The sequence below is a fragment of the Sinohyriopsis cumingii genome, chromosome 6 (assembly GCF_028554795.1).
Source record: "Sinohyriopsis cumingii isolate HCF-2022 chromosome 6, ASM2855479v2, whole genome shotgun sequence".
In the NCBI taxonomy this organism is placed as follows: domain Eukaryota; kingdom Metazoa; phylum Mollusca; class Bivalvia; order Unionida; family Unionidae; genus Sinohyriopsis; species Sinohyriopsis cumingii.
This window is the reverse complement of record NC_142966.1, coordinates 49445700-49465508: the sequence shown is the minus strand read 5'-3', so window position 1 is coordinate 49465508 and position 19809 is coordinate 49445700. Positions and strand designations below refer to the sequence as shown.

Sequence of the window (19809 nt, the reverse complement as noted above, 5' to 3'; positions counted from 1 at the left end):
TATCATCAATTTATACATCATTTTAGTCCTGGAACATATACTTTATGTTTTAAAAATACAGATATAGTTTTATTTTTATTTTATTTAATTTTGTGGGTTTCTGTTTGTATGTATGTATGTATGTATGTATGTATGTATGTATGTATGTATGTATATGTATGTATGTATGTTATGTATGTATGTATGTATGTATGTATGTATGTATGTATGTATGTATGTATGTATATATGTATGTGTATATATATATATATATAAACATGAAAGATGGTTTTAATGAAGAAAGTAGAGCACTGCAAACACTAAGCTCAGCCATTCACATGAACGTTCAGCCATTCATGAAACAGCACATGGAATAGAAACTAAGTGAAATGATTAACCAGCAAAGGGTCTCTCTCTCTCTCTTTCTCTGGTGGGTTTGACTTTAAAACTCTCATTTGACTTAACTTTTACCATCATTCATAACTTCAGAGACATTGTGGGATGACAAAAACAAAAATCCTCTACACTCGTCTTTTCAAAGATTTGAGAGAAAGATAAATAGAGAGGAGGGTCAGCCTGTGGACATTTCATATTTAATTAATAATAATTGATTTTTAGAACATTATAATAGATTTAGGAAACAGCAACAACAAGAAAACATTAAATTACATCACAGCATGTGTACCACGCAACCCAAAAATTTAACATATAATATTGAAGAGTTCGCAACTTTGTATCAAGGAAAGTGTACACATATGTTACGATGAACCATATTCTTGCAGGTTATGTGGTGTTCATCCAACCCAAATTCTTTTTCCCTCACACCATATTTCTGCATATTTTGTCTCACATGCATGAGAGGGGATGGGGAACGGTAAGAAGAAAGGATTGCGATTAAAATGTGTATCATATTAAATTCATTTAGATATCAGGTATTGTTAAAACTTTTTATCATTATTTTTATGTCACTAATGATTAATGAGTGGACAGCACACAGTTGCAGGGGCACCATTGCAAGAATGTTTATATATGCATGTTATTGCACCATGGACAGATCACAGTTTGATATACCAATAGTATTGGTATATCAAACTGCTTTATACTGACACTTTAAAAGCCATGTTATTTTTAATGTATGTGGTATAAAATGATTTTCATTGGATTTTGAAATAATATCAGAATCTGTGCAGTTCTAATACTTTTATGGAGTCATTAAGTTATCTTTTGAAAAATATATGAAATAAAAATCTTAAGCGGAATGAAATATAAATGGAAATAAATATACATGTATATTGATGCTAAAACACAACATTTTCATTAAATCACCATATCAGTCAGGAACTACTAAAACATGATTTGCTCTTTTCACTGTATTTATTTTTGTTTCTTTGGAAATTTAAAGAAACTATGTATCAACATTTTTTTTATTACCTTATGATACAGTCTAGGTTGTAAAAAGAACAAAAAGAGAAAAAAATAAGAATAAACTTGCTCTGTTTGAAATGGAACAAAGTGAGTTCACCAAAATGGCTTGGTGTCATTTTAGGACTTAGGTAAATTAAGAGTAAGGAGAAAAATGTTTGGTTACGGAATAGACTAGGGCCATTTAAGGAGCAGTCAGGGGTCACAAATGGCATCTGATCATTTCATAACCAGGTAAAGGCTGCTAAATTACACCATCACCTGGTAACCAAAGACCTGCCAATAGTTTATTCTTGATTCTGGAGTTTCCTACAGCTCATAGGCAATCTCAGACCACCATGTGCAAGCCATCTCAGACCACCACCTATGCCATTGGGAGTACAAAGGCTGTCAGTACCTGCGTACTTACGTTTACATGTACTCATTAGAGGTTCAATTTTGTGGATACTTTAACCACAAAATTTAATATACAATGATGCAAGTTTTAGCTAAAAACAAATATTTACACCAGTAAAATAATTGAAAGTCAGCTGTCAGAACTTGAATAATCAATGCCAGGACTTGCATAATCATTGTAAGAACTTTTATAAACAATGTAAAAGTGAATAAAGTTAGTTTGTCCTTTTGGGGTTTTGAATAAATCTGTTCCCCTTTTGAAAGATAAAAGAGGAATTTGGAACAAACAAAACAATCAAAACCATATCCAACCAGCATAAGACATTTAAAACACACAGTATAACTTTTTTTATCCCTCTTTTCTAAATCTGCCCCTAAAATAAAATATAAAAAAGTAAATAGGAAACCATTACTTACCCTCAAATGAACAAACACACAATAAGCACAGAAAACGACTATACTGGCCAAACACATGAATGAACAGACTTGCTTTGAGATAAAATCAGGTGGGAGGAAATAACCTTTGACCTCAGAATGTGTATCATATCATATACAGTATATCCTGAAGTAAACTATGCAAAATATTATTTATATACAACTATCCCAGAATAGACTGGTTGAGCTTATACCACACCAAAGATTCTTTATGAGTTTCTAGACAAAGGACTAATTGAATGTTCAGCTGATAGAGCAAAGCTGTTGGTTGGTGATAATACATCCATGCAGATTGAAATTGATTCAGCATAGCCATCTCATCAAAAACCCACAAAATACAAAGACTTCATTATTCATTAATTTTATTTATAAATTCATTAAACATAATATCACAGATTACTGCATCTACTGGAAGTCGTATAAATTTATCAACAACATTTATGTCATTCCCATTTTTTTCTTCTTCTGTTCACACAAAAGATGCAGTCCAAGGAACTGATTGCACCTTTCTGTCATGGATTTGTCTGTCTGACAATGGCTGCAGAACTGTGAATTTTGGTCTTTTGGTACCATGATTACTGTTTATTAACAATGGAAATGATTGCCTATTATTACTTTCTGAACTATTGCTTTTATTGTTTGATTTGTCAAGAGAATTGTTTAAAGTCCTTTCCTCTGTTACCAATGAATGAACTCTTTCTGGTGACACTTCACTCCTGTGGGACTTGTGCACTGAACAATGCAAAACGTTTGATGAATCTTGTTTGTGAATATGAGGTCCTTTCATTTCACCTGAAAATATAAAAAGAAAAATAAAGATTTTCTGCGACATGCATGAATGACATCATTTTTAATTGTGGGATATCTATTTTATTTCACTTTATGATGAGTTCAGAAATCCAATAAACACTGTTTTGCTAAGATGATCAGACTTCTTTGATCCAGACTCCTCTGATTCAGACTCTTTCTCTGATCCAGACCTCTGCTCAGATCCAGACTCCTGCTCTGATCCACAGAAGCATTGATAAATTTTACATTTGTGCACAACTGTAGAAACTTACATGCATCAACAATTTTATTTTAGCAGTATCCCACTCTCATACAAAAACAGTAATTAACAAATTGTCTAAATGACTGGATGCACAAAATCTATAGGAACCAAAAACAAAATGAATTCCTCAAGATGTAGAGGTTTACTGATACATTGATCAGGTGGATGGGACTGTCTGACCATGTTACACAGGTGATTACTTGGTAGAGGTGAGCTTTCAGGAGGAAGATTGACTTTTATGTCAGTGCTATTGAGAGTAATTTAATGAATCCAATATAAACCAATACCTCTGCAGGGTAATGGTTCCTTTAAGAAAATTTATTATTATCTAACAGTCATTCTTTTAATAACTGCTCCAGTTAATGTATTTCATGTCAGTGTAGAAGTGAAGTGCTGCTTTAGGTGGTTTTAAAGATCTGACAGTGACCCGTTAAGGGTAGTTTTCTGGTAATCTATGTTATTACCATAATCTCTAATTTTATCAGCCAATCAGATGAAGTTTTATAGTTTTGCTCCTCAGCATCAGTGTTTGCCAAATGATTTAATTCACTTTAAAATTTCTGCAAGCTGCATTTCTATTGGCTAATTCAATGTTCATGACCACTAAGAGCTTTTAGATCTTCACATAAGATAGTGGAGATCTAATTTTAAACAGACTGGTTTTCATTTACTGCATGTGATGAGTACATCTTTGATCTAAAATCGATATTTCCTGTCAATTTATCCAGTTATCCATATGCCATTATGACTATTGCATTATCAGCATGTCATCATATCACCATCATGTCTAAACAGTATGCATGTCTTTCACGTTACATCAAAAATAGCAAACCTTGTACTCCAAATATAAAGGATAGGTCAACATCAGGTATAGACAATGTGTAAACCCTGTGACCTGTAGAACATTTTGTTTTGTTTTGTTTAAGATACTAAGTATTCAAAATAGTTTCCATGACAATTTCAAGAGCATATGACCAAAGCATTACCCAGCCATTAGATTTTACTTTTCCCACATTCTTTGAACACATTTATAAATGGGAACAATACTTTTTTTGTTAATTATCTTTTAAGTGCATGAATTTGTGTTGAATAATAGAAATCACTTTGATACTGTTCAATATTACTTTTGATATAGTGATATACTGTTACTTATTTTAGATAGTTTTCCATTATCAATACAACCAATAATCTATAGAACTTTAATAATGACACACCCTCATCAATCAGCTTCAAAATTGCTTGTACAAAAATAAGGCATCAATTAAAACAGTGTCTGTAAAGGCAATAAAATAGGAATATACATGAACTATAGCATTTCACAGACTTGCAAGTTTAACTCCTATCTGTTTCTAAAATTAGTTACCTCCAACTTTTTCATAAGATCCAAGTACTTAAGACAAGATAAGAATTACTTAGTGTGGAACCAGTCATTTTTATACCAATGACCTCATATGATCTCAGATATCATTGATCTCATATACTTTCTCTCATATTGGTTGTTGTTGTTGTTGTTGTTGTAGGGTTTAACGCCATTTTTCAGCACACGATAGGCTATACATGGCGGCCAGTATTAATGAACCCGGGAAATCCCCGGAAAGAACCACCGACCCTCGAGAAGCTACTGACAAGCTTTCTCACATATCCACATTGGCCGAATCCGAGACTCGAACCCATCTCTCATATTGGAAGTCTCAGTACATTTAGTCTAATTTATATGTGGTACAATTAAAGTAAGATATTAGGTGATCAGTGGTCAACTGATGGACTTGTATTTACGAGCCAATGATATGTTATTTTTCTAAATTGGGAATTTTTTATACCTGGAGACATTCAATCTTAGTCTTATCTTCTGTGTTATAAATTATGAGCAGAGCTGCAGCTTTCAAGGTGGTTTTTGAGGCCCAATCCCAATTAAAAAAAACGTGTGAAATGGGAAGGCAAGTTTTGGCCCCTCCCAGACCTGAGCCACTCTACAGTCACAGGGGTTGCTTGGTGATTGCTATGACAATGTCTGCAACAAATATACAGAGTTTAAATTTTATTGTCACCAAAAAAAAAAAAATGTATGCTTGGACTAGAATTGCACAAGGACTGGCATCTATGCCCTTTTTGAACCTATGTCAGACTCCCTATTGATATGCAACTGAGTCACTGCTTTAGTAACTGAGATCAAAGAATCATCAAAGGAACAGCCAGGTGCCTATTTCTTGAGGCTGTTCACCTGGCTCTTTATTTCCTCCAAAAGAGGTTTCTAAATGTAACATTTGGTTATGTGATATAGAGGAGAGTTTCTCAATCTTATTCCAAATTGAAATTTAAATTGTTTCTCTAAATTATATCAACATAAAATCAAATCTTTTTATATCTGTGGTATATTTTGTAACAAATTGTTCTTTGAAAATAAATCTATTGCCAAATTTGAGCTATTAGTTCTTTTTAAAATTGGTTTAAAAAAAATGAAAAACTTATAATTTATTCAAAGAAGAGTAACTTCATTACATTTTGTTATGCCAGTAAAATATATCAATAAGTTTAATTAATCTATTACAAATAAAAAAGAAACAAAATAGTTTGAAAAAGGTATACTATTAATAGATATGCATTAAGTCAACTCAAAAGTTTCACCTTCATAAAATTTCGTTATAGCTACCAAACAAAGTCAAAATGAATTACATCAATACATTCTCTCCTCTTTCACAACAGTAAAAATACTTTATAAACTTTATGAACATAGAAATAAAGATCCTGTATGATGTAGAAATCAAGTACTGCAAGGTTATGTGTCGGTTGCATGAAAGGTCTGGTGGCATGCTGGTGATATTTGTTCAGGCAGAAAAAGAAGGGTATATCCATGTGCAATTCTAGTCTCAGATTGCACAGTATCAAAGCACAATGGTACTTATCCAAATATATTTTTTTAAAAGAAACCTTTACTTTCATTAACAGAAATGTGGAAACTTTGCCCAGTGAAGATATAACTTCATTAGTCACCCTTCATTTCCTTAGGCAACTTGTAATTTGGATGTGTGATCCAGTATATAAAACAGTTGTCAGAAGGGAACACATTTTACATCTGTGACAGCAGACAAATAGTTGGTCACTGTGTCTCACCTTTGCATGATGCTACAGGTATGTCATCTTCACTACCACCTCTTCCACTGTCACTTGTTACAGTTTCTCTTGAGGTCTCACTATGGTTGTCTTCAGGATGATGACTGATTTTTAACTACAAAGAGAAAAAGCAAAACATTAAAAAAGCAGACTTTTTGTCTTAATTCCTACATTAAATCACAAAACAAATATCCAATGGTCAGCAAATAAAATTTGCCTCCCGCAGTTTGGCCATTAGATGTATCCCATTGTAACAGTATATTTAACTATTTCCACACTAAGGAAATCAATTCAATTTGTACTTTCATAACAATCTGTTGCAATGGTATTTTTTTCACTAAACAATTGACCCCTTCACAAAGTCACTAGAATGTACATGAAGCTTGTTATTCATGTGTTTGTTTGTATAACAGTAGGTGAAGCTGCAGTAAAACACAAATTATCCATACCAAGGTGGGAGACAAAGATTGTTTTTGGCAAAGAAAATTATTACTTGAAAAATTAATTTTAATCATCTTGTCATATAAATTTTGAGGCACATGGTGGGAGTCCATACAAGAGAACATAACGGGCAATCTGTGTCTGTATAACTAATTATATTCAACTGTGGATTTAAATATTAAAAGAGAAATGGTGGGAGTCCATACAAGTGACCAGTATGGATAACCAATGCATGGATAATTAGCATTCTACTGTATCTATGTACTTTTTACGCTCACTTATTAGTGAAGTAAGACTGCTAGCAACAAATATCCTGATCTGCAATGGCCTGCCGATCAGTGTCTATGTTGTTTGTTTTGCTAATTACTCTTAAAAGACTGCACAGACCCAGATCTGCTAGCACATTATGCAATGACAGATCTGGGTCTGTGCAGTTTGCAGCTGGACTCATAAGTGAGTGTAAAGGACTATATTGGTACAAGATATGAAATATGTGGTATGTTGTCTCATGTCTGCTCTGCTGTGTCAGTGTCAAGAAAACTTTGCTAAATGCAGAGGCTTAATGCAGACACTAGACCAATGATGACAAGAAGGACAACCCCATCTGACACCTACACCAATGATAATAAAAATGACAACATCAGAATAGTGATCCATTTATATCACTTATGCTTTGCAGGCAAAACACATGTAAATACCAGTGTTTATGGGCAGTTCTCTCTTTGATCCCATACTTTCTAAAACATTTGCTTATGACAGAATTTACAGTGAACAATCTTCGAACCAGGAAGAATTCTGTAAAAAAATAAATTGTTTATACATGTACTTCATAATTATTGAACACCTGCATTTTGTTAAAAGTTATTAAGTGCAATCAAAAGGTTTCTTTTCTTTTCAGAATATGAGATCTCATTAATTCTTGTGACAGTTAATGTCAGTTAAAAGTGTTTGTCCTCCTAGTAGGAGCCTTCACTGTTAATATAAAGAGACACCCCACCCACTGATCATCTAGCCATAATGACATAAACCCTCAGTAAGAAATCAAGAACTACACAAAGCCCATTAAAACAATCTCATCTTCACAGCCCTAACTTTATCTATGAGATAATAAATAGTATGATACAATCATTTTGATAAAATATCATACAGACAAGGAGGTTACTGGTTAAATTAAAGCTACCGTTTTAAGATTTTTAATTAACACAACCAGCTCCAAAGATGCATCTCAGATATCATTGATCTCATACACTTTCTCTCATATTGGAAGTCTCAGTACATTTAGTCTAATTTATGTGTGGTACAATTAAAGTAAGATAGTAGGTGATCAGTGGTCAACTGATGGACTTGTATTTATGAGCCAATGATATGTTATTTTTCTAAATTGGGAATGTTATACCTGGAGACATTCAATTTTAGTCTTATCTTCTGTGTTATAAATTATGAGCAGAGCAGTAACTTTCAATGTGGTTTTTGAGGTCCCCTACCGATACAAAAATGTTGTTTGAAGGCAAGTTTTGCACCCTCCCTGACCTGAGCCACTCTACAGTTACATAGGTTGCTGGAGCAAATCATTCTGGAGCAACTTAAAACAAAGTAACATTTTATGGGTGTTGGACATTGGTGACAAATATCAGCCAAGTTTATTGATGTAAAGATCTTAATAAAAAGTGGAATTGTATTATTCTCTGGCACTGATTTCACCAACCTAAGCCCTTAAGTTTCAACTTAAGACATGGGATTGGTAAATTTTAATTTGTAACTTACATTTAAGCTAATTTGATTGCCATATTTAAGTCTTAAATTTAAGTCCTGTTTTAGTAATGTTCATGAAATCGAGGTTTGATCTAGTTAAAGAATCATTTTTAATCCATCTCCTGACAAAGTACTTTTAATCCATCAAATTATCCAACTTACTTTTAACTCTTCTCTTGACAAATTACTTTTAATCCATCTCTTGACAAATTACTTTTAATTAATCTCTTGACATTCAAAGAAAACAAATTGCCTACTACTTCAGCAATGACACATTAGAAACAGATGCCTCAGCAACCTTCTATGACAACAATGAAGCTTTCTTTCATGGTGAAACTCAACATGTCATATAATACAGTAAGCCATTAAAAGCCTGACCTTTTCTTCCACATGAAGAGCACACTTCAACATATTGATGTACATCTAGAAAACTGTGAAACACTCATTTGTTTTGCTGAATAAGGTCCTACTTACCATTTTACAAAATCCAGACCCCTCATTAAAGTGCTAGATATATATATATATATATATATATATATATATATATATATATATATATATATATATATATATATATATATATATATATATATATATATATATATATATATATATATATATATATATGGAAAGTTGGTTTATGGCAAAGCAGTATTTTTCATATTAGGTGAATGTAATTTTTCTTTAGATGTTTTTAACTTGAACTTTATAAATGTCTGTTCTTTTTTCATTGCATTTATGATCCTGTATGTTTTGTCTGCCATTTATGCCATAAAAAGATTGTTAGCAGGAACTGAGTCATGAAGAAATGGTAGATTTTAATCCACAAATTTCTGGGACATGAAAAATAAGTAAACTTGGTCAGTGATACAATGTTTGTAACAAGTTGTCAGGATCTAACCATTAAAGCCTGTGATATGGTATGTCTCAAGTTGGCACCACCACCTGATGTTCCTGAAGCAGATGTTTTAATTTTTTTAAATACATTTCAAATACCTCACTACATTAATTTCGGCAAGGTCTCAATTTGTGTATGGTTGAAGGCTTGGAGCAAAACAGGATGTACTGCTGATTCTTTGCCAAAACAACCAATTAACCAGCACAAAGCTTTTATTTTGATTAAACTATTTTTCACTTAATTTTAAACAAATTTCTGGTTACTGACTAAAACTTGCATGAGAACATGCCCTAGGCAAATAGAATGATGTAGGAAGATGAACACAGTTGTTCCAGACTGGCTCTATTGTCCGTCTGGCTTTTGAAGGAAGCTTTTTGTCTTGCAGCCTGGTGAGGGATCTGAGTAATGGCTGGCTCTTGAGATGCCACAATGAAAGCCACAAGTAGCTGCCTGATCTGAGGGTACATCCAAACATGGGGCATCCATTGTAAAGATAGAATTAGACTCGAATAAAAAACCATGCACACTGATATCTTGCTAGAAACACAAAGGTTTAGTTAGATTTTCAGAGCTTTTGATTTGCATCCTTCTCAAAAACAGTATATAATTTTCAAGACCATAAACACAGGTTGCCATATATGGGACATAACAATATTTATACAGCAAGTCAGTATTTTCCCTCTGTCCTAAAGTGATGATTGCCCACTTGTAAAGTTATAGAACTGTTTGCTTTCAATCTCTTACATTGTTTAAAGAGCCTGACATGTCAAAAGGTGTCATAAAATTCTAGTGGATAAAGATTTTCCTTTGGGTGTCATATCAAATGACAATGTAACAGACAGTTAAGGATGGCTGCTGAATACTGCTGGTTACTGCCTGATGTAACACCATACCATGTGAGGAAAATCAGTCCCTGACTTGGAACTCACACCAGACCCTAATTACACCAACACATGCCCTGTCTTAAGTTAAAATCCCTAATCTACCAATACAGTGCCCTAATTTCACCAAGTCCTAAAGATAGTTTACACTAAAGCCAATTCAATTTTAATTCTGATGTAAATTTCAACAAATCAGATCCCAAGAATTCAGACACAAGGTTCAAGTCCAAACTAAAGTTTTGTTGACAAAATTGAAACCAGGACCTTGTCAAAATGTTTTTATAAAGAAACAAAATCAACAATTCTTAATGATAACAAGCTAACAGATTTGATGAACTGGAAATTCTGATCCTGTAAAACTATCTCAAGTGTAATGATAAAACCATGCAATACTCGAGAAATGTATAACTTCCTCCAGGGTGGAGGCCTGTTAGCAATTTTTAGATGTACCCATATGATATAAATGTAACTGGAAAAAAATAGGTCATGGGCAGGATGTGGCCAGAAAGCCAGTAGTTGCCTCATTCATTACCATGACAATTAAAATAAAATCAAAGTATTTTATGTTTACAGTTACCCCATTTGAATTAGTGAATTTTTCCTTGCATACTGAAAATTTTGTGAGAGATGGTTGAAAAATGTTTCATTTATATTGATTTCAGTGTGTATATGATGTACAGTGGCATTTGGATAGGTGATCAACATTAGGCCTGACACTGTCCAGACAAGCTGCCAAATTTGTCTGGAAATCATAGGATGGTTACACCTTTGCCAGCGATAGCAATGGCTGGTGGTTATTGATACTATTGGTTGGTGGTCTAAAGGTATCTGCCATGTGCTAGGGTTCAAGTGACATATGGCAATATGCTAATTAATTCAAGATATATCCTGAATGACTAATCAAATATTCCATTTAGAATTATGTACACAAAAGGTCTATCATGAATTTTGTCTCTAATTAATGCAAGCAAAATCAAAGTGATACTCATTTTTTAGTGAAACCTTTAGATCAAAAGTTACATAACAAAGTTGAAATATTCATTTTCACTGATATTGTCAACAATGGAAGATAAACCAGCAGCACATAGACCCATCAGTGTCATGCAGGGGAAAAGTAACAATTTAATTTTTTACCCTGTCATTGTCACTTCAGTTTTGATATATTACTGCAGGGTAGCAGCCCCCTCCCAGTTTTGTTTATGATCCATCATTGACAATAAATACATGTAACACACCCACTAATGCATACAGGAATTGGACCAAATATTGTTCCAGTAATTTATGCATGAGGATCTTAATAAAAGAAATAATTCAGACTTGTTTGCAGAATTCTTGTTACAAAAAGTCAACCAGTCTTTCAAAACTGAAATCCTTCAGTGGTCTTAGTAAGCATAAAGCACAAAACAAAAATACCTGTACTCTGGTATCATTGATTACAAATCATTCCACTCTTCACCTCATGGTTTATATCAGAGGTTTACAACATATGGCCCATGGGTTGCATTCAGCGTGCCAACACTTTTAAATGGCCCATGGGCTGCATCCAGCTTGCAAGCACTTTTACATGGCCCATGGCATATGTTCTTACTTTATGTACATGTATTAATGCTTTTATTTTGGAGACAAAAGTTTGCAGTGTGGCTCACTTTGTTCCAAGCAAAGGGTGTTTCTTGCCCATTTAAATGTTTCAGTTGTGCATCCCTTGTTTATATCCTGAAGCCAGGTTAGTTTATTCAGGAAATAAATAGAAGATAAAATGTGCAGCTTGACATTATATAGCAGGTACAATTTGATGAATTAGTGTTTATTGTTTTATGTAAACAAGAAATTTAATGAAAATGATTGAAACGAAGTTATGTTGATTTGAATTTGTACAGACATTAGGCCAAGATTCTGGTACACCTGAAAATAATGTTGACACCTCTTGCAGAATTCTTGTTACAAAAAGTCTGATCTATAGATGTTTTGGTCTGTGTTATGGTTTGACTGACAGATGTTGATACATTAAGGTTTCAATCCAAATTTAACCCGTTTCTCTAAGCAACACCCAACCACCATAAAAATGAATTCATTTATTTCCATGGTTACCAGATTTCATTATTTTGCAAAAAGGAAAAATCATGGCTTAAGGAAAAGGACCTATTTGTTTCCATAGTAGTATCATGGCCTGTGGAAAAGGCCGTTTGTTTAAATTCAAGGCCTGTGGAAAAGGCCCTATTTGTCTAAATTTATGGCTTGTGGAAAAGGCACTATTTTTTTCCATAGTAGTATCTAAGGCCTGTGGAAAAGGCCCTATTTGTCTAAATTTATGGCTTGTGGAAAAGGCACTGTTTATTTCCATAGTAGTATCTAAGGCCTGTGGAAAAGGCCTTATTTGTGTCTATAGTAGTATCAAGGCCTGTGGAAAAGGCCCTATTTGTCTAAATGTATGGCTTGTGGAAAAGGCACTATTTATTTCCATAGTAGTATCTAGGCCTGTGGAAAAGGCCCTATTTGTTTCCAAAGTAGTATCAAGGCCTGTGGAAAAGGCCCTATTTGTTTAAATTCAAGGCCTGTAGAAAAGGTCCTATTTGTCTAAATTTACGGCTTGGGGGAAAAGACCCTATTTGTTTCCACAAACTTTTAAGTTAGTGGTTTGAAGCAGCTAAGAATCCAGAAATTAGCACTCCCTAAAATAGTTCATTCTGAATGCACTCTCAATATATTTTGCCACTCTTAGTCAAAAAACACACTTGAACCAATTAGCAGTGCCTTTTAAACATGACATTCCTAAAACAATATTTATTTTGAATATTAACAAAAAAATGTAATTTGACTGTAGAAATTTTGCAAAATGAAAAAAGAATAAAAAAGTTTTATAGCATCTTGAATACTTCATTTTGGTTTATTTACCTTAGAGTTGCAGACTGTGATAGGAGCCTGTGTAGTATCTACTACAGTATGAAGGGTCTGGAATGACTTTAGAGGTATGGCCTGTCTGTCAGTACCTGCATCCTTTTGTTGATACAGTTCCTGGAAGAAGAAAAGATAAAAAGCTGGACATGAATTCTAACAAAAAAATTATATGATCAGCATTTTCCAGTATTTTATTTATGCTTAGGTACGACATCCACCCAACCAAACAATTACATCATCAATCATTCAACGAATCAGAAACTAATATTTGCTCAAATTAAGGGTGACTCACTTTTTACCCCTTTGGGTTGAACCACAGGCCAAGTCATACCAAAGACTTACAAAAAATGGTACTAGCAGCTGCAGTCAGCATTAAGAGGTTAGTCATAGGACTGGTCAGCCTGGTGTCAGGATAATGTCACTCATTGGTGCTAGACATCATTATAAACTACCACACTGCTGACATCATAGTGATATGACTAAAATTGTTAAAGCTACATTAAAAATCCCCCAAAAGACACACCTACTGGAAACAGGAGTCTGGTCCAGTCTAGTCCAGTCCAGTCCAGACCCAGGCTGCTCTGATGGTAGGATTCAAACCTGAAACCTTATGACAGTGAGGGCTGTGAACAACATCACAGACCCAGATATGTTGTCTTAAAATGCACCCACATGTTAGGGTCTATACTTTTCATTTTAAATTAGAAATAGAAAGCTGAACACAGATTCTGATCTACTGGTGTATTAGGTGTAGGTAAATCAATGTCTAGGTTGTTCAAATTAGGGCAGGCAGTATCAATAAGTGATTATATTGTAAGCCTAAAGTTTTTTTCATTATCATCACTTTGTTTTACAAGGAACATCACTAACTTATTTTTACCCTACTGTCATGATAATATCATTACTTTTACACTACTGTCACGATAATATCATTATTATTTTCACCCTACTGTCATGATAATATCATTATTATTTTTACCCTACTGTCATGATAATATCATTATTATTTTTTTCGTACTGTCATGATAATATCATTATTTTTACCCTACTGTCACGATAATATCATTATTATTTTTATCCTACTGTCACGATAATATCATTATTATTTTTACCCTACTGTCATGATAATATCATTATTATTTTTACCCTACTGTTACGATAATATCATTATTATTTTTATCCTACTGTCACGATAATATCATTATTATTTTTACCCTACTGTCACGATAATATCATTATTATTTTTACCCTACTGTCACGATAATATCATAATTATTTTTACCCTACTGACATGATAATATCATTATTAATTTTACCCGACTGTCACGATAACATCATTATTATTTTTACAATAATATCATGGTATCATGATTATATATAAAATCAATCAAATGTGACAAACAATATAAGGCCAAATTTACAGGTCACACTAAAATTCAAGTTTATTCCACTGACCACTGCCTGTAGAATTTTGCTATTTGTATCCAGCAAACATGTTTGGTGAAACTGGACTAATGCCGTAGACACAGCTGATGTCAATTAAACATGCTGCTCTCTATGACTGCTCCATACTGCAGCGATCAGAAAAGAGATTTAATTTGGTTAAAGATATTGTTATCATGCCAATTCCAATGACAATACATTTGCATTGGAGATATATAACTTCACTTTTGTATACCATCGAAGACAATAACATAATGAGATCAAAAAAGCTAACTACAGTGCTAGAGTTGGTACATTAGTAAGTACATTGATGTATAACTTCAAAAATAACCCTTGAAAGGTTAAACCTAATAATTTTGATTTAAAAATATTTACTTTTCTCCAAAAATACATGCATGTCACCAAAATGCTTGCTGCACATCAAGGCAGAATACATTGATTTCAGATGGTAAAGGTATTACAGGCATTTTGTTGCCAATCTACCTGAAACCCATTTGAAGAATAGAAGACTGGTCAAAGTGACAACATGACCTACAGGTGCAAAAAACTAAATTAGTGCTAAACTGAATTATTGTTTCATGTTAGTGTAGATGGTGATGCTGGGTTTTTCTTATGGTAATTGGCTAAGAATCTGCATGGTATCAGTAACAGACCTATTCAGAATCAAATTATTATGTGTAATTTTTCATGCATGCCAATAAATCAGCTGACATATTTACTCTCAAGTGCCAATTTATGCTGCAATTTTATATTTCAGTATGTTCGATATATCTTAATTCTTAAGGCAATTAAATCACTTACTATTGTGAAAAATTGAAGGGATAACTCTAAATATGAACCAGGAGGCAAGTAATTTCAGGAAGTCAACTTGCGACACAATCACGTTCCAATTACATGTCTCACACAATGATTTGAATCTCCTCATCATCTGTGTTATTACAACAAGAAGAAAAAATGTATGGAGCTTCTTTAAAAATTCTCTTGGTGACTGCATATTTTTAGTACAAAACATAAATTGGCAAAAGGAAAAGATATGCCATGTATGTTGCACTATGCTAAAGGTAAAGTCACTTGAAATGGCCAACCACAAAAAATGCATGTAAGCATATTACCAGAGTGACACTTTACATCGCACTTTTAATAAAATATCCTCATCCATCAATTTAATAGCATCCCAGTACCACAATAAAGTTAAAAAATCTGAAGGCACTTAGCATTATTCTTGGTTTTGTAGCCCTCAAAACCCTACTATTTATTAATATTTGGTAGCCAAGGAAAAACCATTATACTAAAATAAATTTGTGAATTTCTACTAAAAGTGCATGATGTTGGGCTAGCTGAATGTACTTTTTGAGAGGTAATCCAATCTGAAGAGAAATATATGTGACTAAAGTTGGGCTAGCTTAATGTACTTTTTGAGAGGTAATCCAATCTGAACAGTAATATTTCAGGACATAGGGATTTCCTCAGCCCCTGAAATCCAGCTACACTCTACAATAACTAGGACTATAAAAATCTCACCTTAAAAAAAACCCCACACCTGCTCAATAAAAAAAAATGAATATTTCTCATTTAAACAAATTATCTGATCTCCTCCCACTTAACATTAAATTCTACTAAAAAAGTTTTCTTTCTAAAATAAACAGTGAAGCAAATATACTGTATATACCTGCTTACAAGTCATCTAAGTGAAAACAACATACACCCTGATCTACCATTGCATAATCTGCCAGACGGTCAGGCTCAATGCTATTTCTTCTATTGATTACTGGTAAGATCTGTTGCACATTAAGTGAGTATATATGGTAGTGGAATCTTCCAGTGTTTTGGAATTTTAATACTTGTTGCTTTTTATAATAATAATAATAATAATAATAATAATAATAATAATAATAATAATAATAATGATAATTTCATACTTTTGATAGAGTAACTCAGTAAATATATGATATTCTCCTGAGGCCCGCAGGATGAACAAACTATTATCAATACAAAATATAGTAAAGCACGCTTAAATACATTAAGTAGAAAACACAAAGTGTATATGAAATACATTAACAGAATAAATTAAGTGCAAGTAGTATTTTAATATCTACATAAAAAACTGCCCGTCAAGACAGTAGTCATACAATTTTGTTCAGAACACATTTAAAGCTGTTTCTGATCTAATTGCTTGGATGCAAAATATTTGGTTTTTGGACATGTTGTTTTGCAATATAACACTCAATAACATTAAAGTGATCTTTAGTAAGTAACCCTGCTAATAAGTCTTTGGCACTTTCAATGATCTGAAAGCTTCTGATATTACATGAATGGTTAATGAAAGAGCATGGACTCCAGACCTTATATATATATAAAGGTATGTATATATGACCAGGTGAACTCCTCTCATTATGTGTATAAATAGCATAAGTGGATTTTCCCTCAGAAAAGGAGTGCAGTATACTAATTGGTTCACACTTACCAGATAAAGAGATTTTCCTGTTGGTGTGAAAATTACAATGCACTAACTGCATTTACATAAAATTAGTAGGAACCATTACTCAACATTAGATCACTTTTGACACCTACAGTATGGTAGGTGTCATATCAATTGGAAATCATCTCACCCTGCAAAGACAGTTTTCTTTCCTATATAATATAATTCAATATAATACTATAGGGAGACAACCTATCATTAATACAGTCCTCCAATTAAACACCACCTCAACTGAACTGAAAAGTACACATGATTGTAAGATTATGTGATGTAATAAGGTACAACGGCAACTCCTGTCATTTATAATGGTGCTGATAATACAAAAAAAAGCCTGCAGGCAATATTAGGCCAAATTTTTTTATGTGTTTCTGGTTGTCCAACCAACCCTATTTTTGGTTGTTGACTCTAGCACTTTTTCCCCACTCCAGCATAAATTCTTTTAAATGAAAAATATAATACCAAAATTGATTTGTGCATCTAACTGAGCTATTTTAGCCCAGAACTTGATGTGCTTAGTACATTATATGTCATCATATTTATGATGTTTGCAAAAAAAATAGTCCATAACCTACCTGCTCTAAATTTAAAACCAGTGCAATAGGAAACGCATGTTTTTTTTAAGCCTATTATAGACAGAATGTGTCTTATATAATAACTCCATTATCATCTTAAGTCAAGTCCTACTGCCACCATAGACCATAATCTGTGGTCACACAACTCAACTTCAGATCAGAGTCATTGTTATTTGCTCTACTGATTACTATAACAAACTGCATAGACCCAGATTTGCCAGCACATTATGCAGTGGCAGGTCTGGGTCTGTGTAGTTTGCAGCTGGACTTGTAAGCAAGTAATTCAGTAAACACAGGTCCTTGTAGACAGATACTGTAAATCATGATGAATTTCAAAGGTAAAGTATAGATGGCCTGAGAAAATGTAAATCACACAAATTTAGTGAATATAAAACTTCTGTCAATATAGTAAGCAAGTTACTGTAATTTGTGCAAAAATTCTATGCTTGCTAAAATCATGTGATGAAATTATATGTTTATGATAGATACACTGCTTGTCTACCTGAAAATTCAAGTCATGGACAATAATCTGCATTGCTCATGCATCACCCATGGCTGCCAGTGCCGAGATTTTTCCTTATTTCACATGAATATGCAAAAAATCTTCTTAACTAATCATTAACAGGGTGAGATATTTTTTTCTCACCACTGTGACCTAGCATGATATTTCATATCTGAATGAGCCAATCAAATTTTATTTTCCATGCACAATTATGTATTGCTTGATAAAAAAAGGTACTATCATTCATATGTAGGAGATTGTTACATTGTGTTGTTGTTGATGTATTTTTATTGATATGTACTAATGAAAAACGAGGAAAATACAGCACATGTAGCTTGGCATGTGATGATGTCCAAAACAGATTTCTTGAAAAAATACTATGATCAATATTGTTTTGTCGATAATTTTATTTTAACATCCCTCAGTGATTCATGTTTTGTGCAGTTTGATAATACACCTGTCCCTTGTGCTGAATATGATGGCCACATTTAATTTCAGCTTTGTTACCTAAATAAGCATACCAGTATACATAACTTTTCATTTCTTAGGCTAAAACTGCCTCCAAAATATTGTATTTTACCCGTGGGAAATTTGTTCAATGTCATGCTGCTAATATGCAATAAAAAACAATTTTCACTAAAATTAGATGATGCTAAAATATTGTGATTTACAGTTGTCAGGTACACACAGGTATTCTCAGGCAAAATAATGACATGGCACATTGAAATTACCTTTCAATTTATGTTGATAAATTTGATGCACTTATTTGACAACTTCTAGAAAATGATTTTGTATAGAGATATTGTCTGAGGAAAGACTCATAAAGTTTGATTTTTTAAAAATCTTCATTACTGTATATATTAGCTTATAAGTTGAGTCAAACTGCAAACAACAAAGATCAAGATCTGCCATACCATAATGTGCCTGCAGATCACGGTTTATGTTGTTGATTACTCCTAACTTTTTAATGAAGTTTAACACATTCAGTGCTGTGTATGATATTATCAAGACCTCTCATTATCAGCTAACTCACATTTTTACTACCATACACCCTTGCTTCTCAATCAAGGCCAAAGGCAAACTGCACAGACCCAGATCTTCTGGCACAGTTTGTTAGGAGTAATCAGTAGAACAAATGACACAGACCCTGACCTGCAGGTACATTTTGTTATGGCAGATTAGGATCTTCGTTGTTTGCCGTTTTACTTGACTTAGAAGCGAGTACACATGGCATGTTTCCTGCAAAATCTCCTTAGAATTTGTTTTTCAAACAAAATATTTCCTGAGCAAGAAATATCAAGCTGTCACAGTTGACAGAACCTGTACAAGTTATTGGCAAAGATGGTAATACATCATCCCAAATTGGTATTTGACCAACTCCAGCATGTTATCTGCTCCTTTATCTTGTAGGTCAGTGCCCATCAAAGAGTCCAACTAGCCCTGGGTAATTGGTTCTAAAAGGATTATTACTAAATTGTCAGGTAAGATTTGATGTTCCCTGCCAAATGTCTGTTATACTAGAAATCCTAACAATGTTATGTATATGTAAGAT

The 19809-nt window shown here is 33.3% G+C and overlaps 2 protein-coding genes across 4 annotated transcripts in view; both read right to left on the bottom strand.

Annotated features, from left to right (window-relative positions):
- LOC149796898 (protocadherin gamma-A10-like) overlaps positions 1-2286 on the bottom strand; it is a 94171-nt gene extending 91885 nt beyond the window's left edge. The window contains exon 1 of the mRNA XM_089961551.1: positions 2215-2286. The gene's annotated coding sequence lies outside the window, so the exon portion shown is untranslated. The remainder of the gene's footprint in view (positions 1-2214) is intronic.
- A 289-nt stretch (positions 2287-2575) lies between these two features.
- The window catches only part of LOC149796897 (protocadherin-9-like), a 57900-nt gene continuing 40666 nt past the window's right edge, over positions 2576-19809 (bottom strand). For all 3 annotated transcript variants that reach the window (XM_089961556.1, XM_089961555.1, XM_089961558.1), the window contains exons 3-5: positions 13259-13378; positions 6395-6509; positions 2576-3024 (exon numbers count right to left, since the gene is read on the bottom strand). In XM_089961556.1, the coding sequence (XP_089817682.1) occupies positions 2702-3024; positions 6395-6509; positions 13259-13378 (558 nt within the window). In that variant the 3' untranslated portion in view covers positions 2576-2701. The remainder of the gene's footprint in view (positions 3025-6394; positions 6510-13258; positions 13379-19809) is intronic.